This window comes from Heterodontus francisci, chromosome 15 (assembly GCF_036365525.1).
Source record: "Heterodontus francisci isolate sHetFra1 chromosome 15, sHetFra1.hap1, whole genome shotgun sequence".
NCBI lineage: Eukaryota > Metazoa > Chordata > Chondrichthyes > Heterodontiformes > Heterodontidae > Heterodontus > Heterodontus francisci.
Genome location: NC_090385.1, coordinates 62,915,122 through 62,927,685, shown reverse-complemented (window position 1 = coordinate 62,927,685; position 12,564 = coordinate 62,915,122). Strand labels below are relative to the sequence as shown.

Sequence of the window (12,564 nt, the reverse complement as noted above, 5' to 3'; positions counted from 1 at the left end):
AGCTGAGTGTTGTCAACATACATGTGAAAACTACTGTTGTGCTTTCGGATGATGTCGCCGAGGGGCAGCATGTAGAAGAAAAATAGAAGGGGACCAAGGATACATTCTTGGGGGACACCAAGGTATGGGAGCAAGAAGAGAAGCCATTACAAGTGATTCTCTGGCTACAATTAGATAGAGAATGGAATCAGGTGAGAGCAATCCCACCCAGCTGGACAACAGAGGAGAGGCATTGGAGGAAGACCGTGTCAAAGGCTGCAGAAAGGTCAAGAAGCATGAGGAGGGAAAGTTTACCTTTACTACAGTCACATAGGATGTCATTCTTGACTTTGGTCAGAGCTGTTTTGGTACTGTGGCTGGGTCAGAAACCTGATTGGTGGGATTCAAACATGGAGATCAGGGTAAGATGGGATCGATTTGGGAGAGAGTCGGGGAGGGAGAGAGAGAGAGAAAAATCGTTTTATTGGGGACTAGGGCATCAAAGGTGGACGTGACAGTGCAATTGAGCAAATCAGCAGCTGCAGAAATGTTTTGGCAAACGGAGGACCAAAGGCTCGACAACTGGGATTTTGAAAGTGCAGTTGTAAGTCAATCAGGGAAATAGTTTTATCCAGGGACGGATACAGAATTGGGGCATGGAGGGGTATGTGGGTGGTGAGTGATAGAAAGAATTGATCAGAGATGGCTTTACACAAAGTAAGAAATAGGAGCAGGAGTAGATCATTCAGCCCTTTGAGCCCACCCTGCCATTCAATGAGATCATGGCTGATCTTCTACTTCAACACCATTTTCCTACACTAGCCCTCTAACCCTTGATGTTTTTAGTAAGTAGAAATCCATCGATCTCGGTCTTGAACGTACTCAATGACTGAGCCTCCACAGCCCTCTGGGGCAGAGAATTTACCATCCTCTGAGTGAAGAAATTCCTCCTCATCTCAGTCCTAAATGGCCTGCCCCTTATTCTGGACTCCCCAGCCAGGGGAAACATCCTTCCTGCATCAACCCTATCGAGCCCTATTAGAATTTTGCATGTTTGAATGAGATCACCTCTCATTCTTCTAAACTCCAGAGAAAAAGGCCCGGTCTATTTAATCTTCCTCACAGGCCAATCCCACCATCCCAGGAATTAGTTTGGTGAACCTTTGTTGCACCCTCTCACAGAATCACAGGCCCATCGAGTCTGCACCGATGCATTAAAGACACCTGACCTGTCTACCTAATCCCATTTGCCAGCACTTGGCCCAAAGCCTTGAATGTTATGACATGCCAAGTGCTCATCCAGGTACTTTTTAAAGGATGTGAGGCAACCCGCCTCTACCACCCTCCCAGGCAGTGCATTCCAGTGCACTCTCTATGGCAAGTATATCTTTCCTTAGGTAAGGAGACCAAAACTACACACAATACTCCAGGTGTGGTCTCACCAAGGCTCTATATAGTTACAGTAAGACATCTTTACTCCTATACTCAAATCCTCTTGTAATGAAGGCCAACATACCATTTGCCTTCTTATTGCTTGCAGTACCTGCATATCAGCTTTCTGTGACTCATGAACAAGGACACCCAAGTCCCTTTGAAATTCAACACTTCCCAGCCTCTCACCATTTAAGAAATTCTCTGTATTTCTGTTTTTCCTACCAAAGTGAAAACTTCACATTTCTCCATATTGTATTCCATCTGCCAAATTTTTGCCCACTTACTTAGTCTCTCCCAATCCCCTTGAAGCGTCATTGCATTCTCCTCACAACCCACACTTCCACCTTGTTTTGTATCCTCTGCAAACTTGGAAATATTACATTTAATCCCCACATCCAAATCATTGATATAGATTGTGAATAGCTGGGGCCCAAGCACTGATCCCTGTCAATCCGAAAATGATCCATTTATTCCTATTCTCTGCTTTCTGTCCGTTAACCTGTTCGCCAGTCTTCCCTCCCCGCAATCCCATGTGCTCTAATGTTGTTTACTAACCTCTTATCAAAAGCTTTCTGAAAATCCAAATATAACACATCCACTGGTTCCCCCTTATCTATTCTGCTAGTTACATCCTCAAAAAACTCCAACAGGTTTATTAAACATGATTTTTCTTTCATAAATCTGCCCAATCCTACCATTATTCTCTAAGTGTCCTGTTAGCACATCCTTTATTATAGATTCTAGCACAGGGTTTTTTATTTATCTATTTAGAGTTACAGCACTGAAACAGGCCCTTCGGCCCACCGAGTCTGTGCCGACCAACAACCACCCATTTATACTAACCCTACAGTAATCCCATATTCCCTACCACCCACCTACACTAGGGGCAATTTATAATGGCCAATTTACCTATCACCTGCAAGTCTTTGGCTGTGGGAGGAAACTGGAGCACCCAGCGAAAACCCACGCGGTCACAGGGAGAACTTGCAAACTCCGCACAGGCAGTACCCAGAATCGAACCCAGGTCCCTGGAGCTGTGAGGCTGCGGTGCTAACCACTGCGCCACTGTGCCGTCCAACCTTTTCGCGTGGGGCGGGCGGAGGGGGGTTGGTGGGCACAGTACAATTTTTGTCTTACATGGGGGGGCTGATCAGACAATTTTGGAAAGATAAAGGCATAAAAAATTTATCTTACTATTAAACAAAACAATAACAAATGTGCATTTTTGTGAAGAAACTTTAATGAGAAGATTAATTTATTGACTTACTTTCTCATCACTATGTTGGATACTGATTTAGCAACACCTGGCATTTTCTGCTTGCACAAGTAGTCATGTTTGCCCGCACACTTGTAGCAAAGCGGGTATTCTAGATAGATGTTCATCTGTCAGGAGTGATTGTGATCACTCTCTCTCCCCCTCTCTCTCTGTTCTCCCATCCCCTCCCTCTTTGTTCCTCCCTCTTTCTCAAGCCTCCCCCACTTCTCTCTCTGCCTCCCTCTCTGTCCCCTCTCAGTTTAAAAAAAAATCGTGCTGGGTTTCACAGCTGACAGGTGCTGACATCAGGAACAGCAGTTACTGAACTTCATACTGACTTGGGCTGTCTGCTGGGCTTTTAAAAATAAGTCGGAAAGCCCCGAATTTGTCCGAAGTTGGCAAACTGCTCTCATACAGCACCTGTCAGCTGTGAAACTGACTTGCGATCTTTTTTAAAAAGCTGATCTGGAAGAAGAGAACAATGGAAAATTTCTCATCTCTGAAATACACCTGCGAGCCAGATGGAAATCTTGGGCAGGCCGGATCCTGGCCTGTGGGCTGTATGTTGGATAACCCTGTTCTAGCATTTTCCCTATGAGTGATGTTAGGCTAACAGGTCTGTAGTTCCCTGTTTTCTCTCTCCCTCCTTTCTTAAATAATGGGGTTATATTTGCCACCTTCCAATCTGCAGGAACCATTCCAGAGTTTATAGAATTTTGAAAGATGACCACCAATGCATTTACTATCTCTATCGCCACCTCTTCAAACACTCTGGGATGTAGATCATCAGGTCCTGTTACTTTCTCTAGTACTTTTTTTTAAACTAATATTAATATCTTGCAGTTTCTTGTTTACACTAGTCCCTTGATTCTCCATTATTTCTGGGAGATTTTTAGTATTTTCCTCCATGAAGACAGATACGAAGTATTTGTTTAGTTTCTCTGCCATTTCCTTATTCCCCACTATAAATTCTCCTGACTCTGCTTGTGATGGACCCACATTTGTCTTTGCTAATCTTTTCCTTTTTACATACATATAGAAGCTTTTACAGTCTGTTTTTATGTTTCTCGCGAGTTTACTCTCATTTTATTTTCCCTTTCTTAATCTTTTTCTTGGTCCTTCTTTACTGAATTCTAATATGCTCCCAATCCTCAGGCTTACCATTTTTTTGGGCAACTTTATGCGCCTCTTCCTTTGCTCTAATACAATCCTTGATTTCTTTCGTTAGCCACGGTTGGAACACTACCAATCCCTATTATCACCAATCCTATTTCCAACCCGACATTTATCGAACTGAACTATTGCCTTAGCCTCTACTTTTCTTGGTTATACGTTCTACACTTGTTGGGTTTTGGGGTCTAGAAGTTCCTTCTAACCTCAGCTCATTTATAGCTTGTTAATTTTACACAAAAAGCAGGACAAATCCAACACGGTCAATTACCCCAACCCCCCTCCGCCCCCACCAGTCTACTCTCGATCATCAGCAAAGTGATGTAAGATATCATTGACAGTGCTATCAAGTGCCACTTACTCAGTAATAACCTGCTCACTGACGTACGGTTTGGGTTTCGCCAGAGCCACTCAGCTCCTGACCTCATTGCAGCTTTGGTCCAAATATGGACAAACTAGCTGAACTCCAGAGGTGAGGTGAAAGTGACTGCCTTTATCATCAAGGCAGCATTTGACTGAGGAAGGCATCAAGGAGCACTAGCAAAAGTGGAGAAAACTCACTGCTGGTTGGAGTCATACCTAACACAAAGGAAGATGGTTGTGGTTGTTGGAGGTCAATCATCCCAGTCCCAGGACATCACTGCAGGAGTTCCTCAGCATAGTGTCCTAGGCCCAACCATCTTCAGCTGCTTCATCAATGACCTTCCCTCCAACATAAGGTCAAAAGTGGGATGTTTGCTGATGATTGCACAATGTTCAGCACCATTCGTGACTGAAGCAGTCTGTGTCCAGATGCAGCAAGACTTGACAATATCCAGGCTTAGGCTGATAAGTGGCAAGTTACATTCGTGCCAGGCAATGACCATCTCAAACAAGACAGAATCTCACCATCTCCCCTTGATGCTCAATGGTATTACCATTGCTGAATCCCCCATTATCAAGATCCTAGGGGTTACCAATGACCAGAAACTGAACTGGACCAACCACATAAATACTGTGGCTACAAGAGCAGGTCAGAGGCTGGGAGTTCTGCAGTGAGTAACTCACCTCCTGTCTCCCCAAATCCTGTCCACCATCTACAAGACACAAGTCAGGAGTGTGATGGAATACTCTCCACTTGCCTGGACGCACAGTAGCAGCAGCGTGTACCATCTACAAGATGCAATGCAGCAACGCACCAAGGCTCCTTCGACAGCACTTTCCAAATCCATGACCTCTGCCACCTAGAATGACAAGGGCGGCAGGTGCATGGGAACACCACCACCTGCAAGTTCCTCTCCAAGCCGCACACCATCCTGACTTGGAAATATATCGCCGTTCCTTCACTGTCGCTGGGTCAAACTCCTGGAACTTCCTTCCTAACAGCACTGTTGGTGTACCTACACCCCAAGGACTGCAGCGGTTGAAGAAGGCAGCTCACCACCACCTTCTCAAGGTCAACTGGGGACGAGCAATAAATGCTGGTCTAGCCAGCGATGCCCATATCCCATGAACGAATAAAAAAAGCATGTTCTTCAGTTCTGTGCTTACAGTCTTAAGTCAAATAGCCTATATACATCAACAACATCTATGCATTGCAACTTTAAAGACAGAAGGTGCCTGAAAACAGTATTAGGTTTATAAACAGTACTGGAGTCATAGAGTCAGAGTGATTTATGGCACAGAAGGAGGCCATTCGGCCCAGTAAGTCTATGCCTACGCTCCATAGAGGAATCCAGTCAGTCTCATTCCCCTGCTCTATCCCCATAGCCCTGCAAGTTTATTTCCACTTCACTTCCCCTCTCAACTTATTATATTTGACCTGGTTCTCACTTGAAGAATTCATCTCACGTACATCATACACTCTCTTTTTTGTTTCATCATATTATCATATTCTCCATCTCCCTCATCATCCAAGGAGCCCTGGCTTTGTTTCCATCAGCTTTACCTTTCACTATCCTGTTGGAATGTACTTAGCCTGTGCCTGAAGCATCTCCTCCTTAAAGATTACCCATTGTTCCACAACAGATTTTCCTGTCAAACGTTGGTTCCATTTCACCCAGGCCAGATCCCTTCTCATCTCATTGAAATTAGCCCTCCTCCAATTTAGACATTCTTCTTTAGATTGTTCCTCGCACTTCACCATTACTAGTCTAAACCTCATGACATAATCTTACCCGAGTGTTGCCCCAAGACAGTTGATTCACTTGGCCCACCTCATTCCCCAGCACCAGATCGAGCAATACCTCCTTCCTAGTTGGACCAAGAAGATACTTTTTAAAAAATTCCTTCTAGGCCAGTATTTATTGCCCATCCCTAATTGCCCTCGAGAAGGTGGTGGTGAGCTGCCTTCTTGAACCTGCAGATCTTGGGTATAGGTAGACCCATAGTGCTGTTAGGGAGTTCCAGGATTTTGACCCAGCGACATTGAAGGAGCGGTAATAAAGTTCCAAGTCAGGATGGTGTGTGACTTGGAGAGGAACATACAGAGGGTGGTGTTCCCAGGCATCTGCTGTCCTTGTTCTTCTAGGTGGTAGAGGTCGTGGGTTTGGAAGGTGCTGTCTAAGGAGTCTTGGTGAGTTGCTGCAGTGCATTTTGTAGATGGGTACAAGCTGCTGCCACTGTGCGTCAGTGGTGAAGGGAGTGAATGTTTAAGGTGGTGGATGGAGTGCCAATCAAGCGGGCTGCTTTGTCCTGGATGTTGTTGAACTTCTTGAGTGTTGTTGGAGCTGCAGCCATCCAGGCAAGTGGACAGTATTCCATCACACTCTTGACTGTGCCTGTAGATTGTGGACAAGAACTGGGGAGTCAGGAGGTGAGTTACTCACCGCAGAGTTCCCAGCACCTGACCTGCTCTTGTAGCCACAGTATTTATGTGGCTGGTTCAGTTCAGTTTCTGGTCAATGGCAACCCCCAGGATGTTGATAGTGGGGGATTCAATGATGGTAATGCCATTGAACATCAAGGGAAGATGTTTAGATTCTCTCTTGTTTGAGATGGTCATTGCCTGGCACTTGTGTGACACAAGTGTTACTTGCAAGGAAGTTTTCCTGAACACATTTCAGAAATTCCTCCCCCTCCTTACTCTTTAATCGAGAACTATCCCAATCGATATTTTGAGTAATTAAAGTCCCCCAATATCAATATAGTTCTTGCACATCTTTGTAATTTCCCTACAGATTTGCTCCTCTGTCTCTCTCTATTTGGAAGCCTACAGAATATCCCCAGTAGCATGATCATCCCCTTTTTGCTTCTGAACTCTAACCAAATGGGTTCTATCCTTGCCCCCTCAAAGACATCCGCTCTTTCCAACACTACAATGTTTTCCCTAATCAGTACTGCCACCCCATCTTCCTTTTTTCCTTTCCTATCTTTTCTGAACACTTTTTATCCTTGAATATTAAGCACCCAGTCCTCACCATTTTTAAGCCACGTTTCCGTTGTTGCCACTCCGTCATATTCCGATATGGCTATTTGTGCTTGTAACTCACCAATCTTACTCACCACTTTGTGTGTTTACATACATGTATTGTAAACCTGTCTTTGTATTCTGAGACGTCCTTCTTAATCTCGTCCTATCTAAAACGGTACTACTCTCTTCTCTAGTATAAACCAACACTCTCACTTTGTGCACCTTATTCCTCTTTTCTACTTCTATATGCTGGTGCCCATCCCCCTGCTAATTTAGTTTAAACCCTTCCCAACCATACTACTGAACCTCCTCACAAGGACATTGGTCCCAGTCCTGTTGAGGTGCAACCAGTCCCCTTTGAATATGTGCCTCCTCCTCCTGAATTTTTGTAAAAGATATCCATCAGCTTTAACGTAGGGATAAGTGATTCCCCAAGATTTATCCTGCTTTGGCCAACCAAATACAGAAAACCCTCTAAGATTTGAACAGAAGGCCATCGATGAGAAAGTGGGATCAGACAGTACCTGCCGGTTGTCACCTTTGTAGACTTTACAGCGATCCGATACTTTGTTTAATTCCAGATTCTTCAATAGTGCAGCAACTGCATGTGGATTCCACTCACAGGCATGGACAAATGCTGCACCCGCATGCATCAGAAATGGCAAGGTAAAATAACCAATACCTGCAAAGGTAGAGTTAACCAACGGACATTATCATTATCAACCACATTTGTAATAAATTGATGAGACCAAATTATCAGTGACACACGATTCACAAAATATGAAGCTATTTTAATATAGCTGATATTTTTGATACCAGTGTATACCATGTATGATATTCCCTTTCTAAGCATCATAACACAGTGTTAGTTTTCAATTGAAATTCTCATATATCCAGGGTCCTACACTGCAAGAGTGACCACACTCCAAAAGTACTTCAATGACATTTTGGGATGTCCTGACAGTGTGAAAGGTGCTGTATAAATGTAAGTCTCTCCATTTCTGTAAAATGTCATAATGGTGAGCAGGTCGCTCTTCTAAGGTTGTATCACCAAAGAGCTGGTTTACACGGACACTTCTGTCAGCAGCGACACCTCAGATGGCAACAGAAACACAAGTGAGCTTGCCAGAGGTGATGGCATTTGCCATTAGTTTTGTTTGTTGACTTGTATGCACCCAGCCATTGAATCTCCTGCTGAGGAGTCATGAACAGAGACTCTAAAACGACGCAGGCATTTCTGGAGTTAAACAGACTATATAGAAACTGCCCTGCAATATAAACAGGATGATTTTAACTGTACCCACCAGCCAGGAACCAGCATTGCAGAACAACTCCCTGGAGGGATTCTGCAAAATAACTGCGCTTTATCCTATGCCATACCTGACTTGGGACATGAAGAGGCAATACAGTGTGCTTAATCTTATATTATTTGGTGCAGCACCGGACTTAGGAATGTGCATGTTAGTGATACTGGGTACAGAAAGGCATAAAATGTTCCATTCTCCAAAAATGACCTTCCTCACCTTCAGCACTAAAGAAAAATGAAAAGAACAAAGAACCCAATTATTCGAATGGTCTGCACATTACTTGAGGCTGCATGAATTTCTCACCTAACAGCGGTCAGGGCAAACTGGAGAGGGAAGGAAGTGCCAAAAAGTCAGAAATACATAGTGTATATATAATAGGAGGTAAGAGTGACTGCCCTTGACATCAAGGCAGCATTTGACCTAGTATGGCATCAAGAAGCCCTGGCAAAACTGAAGTCAATGGGAATCGGGGGGAAACCCTCCGCTGGTTGGAGTCATACCTAGCGTAAAGGAAGATGGTTGTGGTTGTTGGAGGTCAATCATCTCAGCTCCAGGACATCACTGCGGGAGTTCCTCAGGCTGGTGTCTGAGACCAACCACCTTCAGCTGCTTCATCAATGACCTTCCTTCAATCATAAGGTCAGAAGTGGGGACGTTCGCTGATGATTGCACAATGTTCAGCATCATTCGCGACTTCTCAGATACTGAAGCAGTCCGTGTAGAAATGCAGCAAGACCTGGACAATATCCAGGCTTGGGCTGATAAGTGGCAAGTAACATTTGCATCACAAAAGTGCTAGGCAATGATCATCTCCAACAAGAGAGCATTTAACCATCTCCCCATGACATTCAATGGCATTATGATAGCTGAATCCCCGACTATCAACATCCTGGGGGGTTACCATTGACCAGAAACTGAACTGGAGTAGCCATATAAATACCGTGGCTGCAAGAACAGATCAGAGCCTCAGAATCCTGCGGTGAGTAACTCATCTGCTGACTCCCCAAAGCCTGTCCACCATCTATAAGGCACAAGTCGGGAGTGTGATGGAATACTGTCCACTTGCCTGGATGGCTACAGCTCCAACAACACCCTAGAAGTTCGACAGCTTCCAGGACAAAGCAACCTGCTTGATTGTCACCCCATTCACAAACATTCACTCCATCCACCACTGACGCACAGTGGCAGCAATGTGTACCATGTACAATATGCACGACAGTAACACAGCAAGGCTCCTTAGACAGCACCTTCCAAACCTATGACCTCTACCACCTAGAAGGACAAGGGCAGCAAATGCATGGGAACACCACCACCTGCAAATTCCCCTCCAAGCTACACACCATCCTGACTTGGAAATATACCGCCATGCCTTCACCGTTGCTGGGTCAAAATCCTGGAACTCCCTTCCGAACAGCACTGTGGGAGTACCTACCCCACATGGACTGCAGCGGTTCAAGAAGGTAGCTCACCACCACCTTCTCAAGGGCAATAAGGGATAGGCAATAAATGCTGGCCTAGCCAGTGATGCCTACATCTCACAAATGAATTAAAAAATGTAAGAATTAAAACTTATTCTGTGTTCAAGCCTATCATCTCCTAAAGTTCATACCTAACACTTTTGTTCAAATAGTGCCAGATGTCATCAGGGAACAATGTATGAGAAGATTCATTGATGATGTGAGAGCTCAATTAACATAATATGCTTAAAAGGGCAGACTCTCCAAAGTAAACTGTATCTATACCATTGTTAATTAAGCTCTCTTATACTGAAAAGCAAAATAGAATTTTGCCAAGTGAGTGCCAATTAAATAAATGAATTGATAAAATGAATGTAGTTTTCTTTTCAGTTACCAGCCGATGTAATGTTGCAGAAATGGAAGGTACCTTCTCCCTTTACAAACTGTAAGGCATTATAGAATCATACAGCCAGAAGGAGGCTATTCAGCCCATTGTGTCCATGCTGTTAACTCTCACTGTTACCTGCATACAGGTCCACAACCACCTCTCCTGTGCAGTCAAAAGAGCTGATTCGAAGCTTTTCTGTGATATTTCCCGAGGAAAACATGCATTTGGTAACATCAAATGTGTACCTATAAAAGAACATGAAGCATACTACAGTATTACAGCTAAACCAATTTTATATGATTATAATCATCACTTTAAGAAACAATAACTATTTTCAGAAAAGAATATAAATGTAAAGGTTGCAGCACATTCCCATCATGTGCTGGCAGCCTTCACAAAGTACAATAGCATCAGAGACAGGATACAAACCACCTGGCCTGGAAAATGCACAAAGTTATAGCAATACAGAAAAAGACCCAACTGGCAGCCATTATTAACAAGCAACATCACCTATCAGAGCAAACCTCCTGGTCTATATATAACTTACTATGCAAGGCACACTTCCTACTACTTGATGTCTCTGTTTTATGTTCACCAGCTCACATATGCTGTATACTTCTTCAATAATGACTATATTTCTTCTTTCATATGACTATATGTTTTTGTGTTGTTACTGAAAAGAACTATATTTTTAATTTTTTTTTTAGTTTTAGAGATACAGCACTGAAACAGGCCCTTCGGCCCACCAAGACTGTGCCGACCAACAACCACCCATTTATACTAACACTACAGTAATCCCATATTCCCTACCACCTACCTACACTGGGGGCAATTTACAATGGCCAATTTACCTATCACCTGCAAGTCTTTGGCTGTGGGAGGAAACCGGAGAAAACCCATGCAGACACAGGGAGAACTTGCAAACTCCACACAGGCAGTACCCAGAATCGAACCCGGGTCCCTGGAGCTGTGAGGCTGCTGTGCTAACCACTGCGCCGCCCAAATAAATATAATAAAAAAAATTAATTTACAACATATTTCACAATCTGAGAATGACTGGGTTCCAGGTTCAAAAGATTAACATTCTAAAACTATTTCCCAAATGCTATTGATCCCCTCTATTTAGATTAATCACAATTGTTGAAGAAACATATTCAGGTAAGACATTAATTTGAGACTCAATCCGCATGCTCAGATGAACATAAAAGATCCCATGCCATTATTCAAAGAGGAAAAGAGAGTTTTCCAGTGTCCTGGACAACATTCTTCCCTCAAGCACCACCACTGAAAACAGATCATCTGATCATTCATAATATGCTTTTTCTGGGCCTTGCTGTGTGAAAATGGTTCTCCACATTTGCTTTGATAATAGTAACAATACTTCAAAAGTAGTTCATTGGATATGAAGCAGCTTTGGACATGTGATATCAAGAAATGTTTCAGCGCACTGGATTTCAAAGGCTATGGACCCTGAAAACATTCCGGTTGTAGTGCTGAAGTCTTGTGTTCCTGAACTAGCTGTGCCCCTAGCCAAGCTGTTCCAGTAGAGCTACAACACTGGCATCTACCTGACAAAGTGGAAAATTGTTCAGGTATGTCCTGTCCACAAAAAGCAGGACAAATCCAATCCAGCCAATTACTGTCCCATAAGCCCACTCTCAATCAACAGCAAAGTGATGGAAGATGTCGTCGACAGTACTATCAAGGGCAGTTAGGGATGGGCAACAAATGCTGGCCTAGCCAGCGACACCCACATCCCGTAAATGAATAAAACAAAAATATCAAGCAGCACTTATTCAGCAACAACCTGCTCACTGATGCTCAGTTTGGGTTCTGCCAGGAGACCACTCAGCTCCAGACCACAGTACAACTTTGGTCCAAACGTGGACAAACAAGCTGAATTCCAGAAGTGAGAGTAATTCCTCTTGACATCAAGACAGCATTTGATTGAGTGTGGCGTCAACGAGCCCCAGCTAAACTGAAGTGCATGGGAATCGGGGGAAAACTCTCCACTGGTTAGAATCATGCCGAACAAGAAGATGGTTGTGATTGTTGGAGGCCAATCATCTCAGCCTCAGGACATCACTGCAGGAATTCATCAGGGCAGTGTCCTAAGCCCAACCGTCTGCAGCTGCTTCATCAATGACCTTCCCGCCATCATAAGTTCAGAAGTGGGGATGTTC

At 43.9% G+C, this 12,564-nt stretch overlaps 1 protein-coding gene across 2 annotated transcripts in view; it reads right to left on the bottom strand.

Annotated features, from left to right (window-relative positions):
• The window catches only part of trmt12 (tRNA methyltransferase 12 homolog), a 30,830-nt gene that overhangs the window by 7,582 nt on the left and 10,684 nt on the right, over positions 1–12,564 (bottom strand). For both annotated transcript variants that reach the window (XM_068047653.1, XM_068047654.1), the window contains exons 6-7: positions 10,517–10,626; positions 7,754–7,911 (exon numbers count right to left, since the gene is read on the bottom strand). In XM_068047653.1, coding sequence (XP_067903754.1) covers positions 7,754–7,911; positions 10,517–10,626 — 268 coding nt within the window. The remainder of the gene's footprint in view (positions 1–7,753; positions 7,912–10,516; positions 10,627–12,564) is intronic.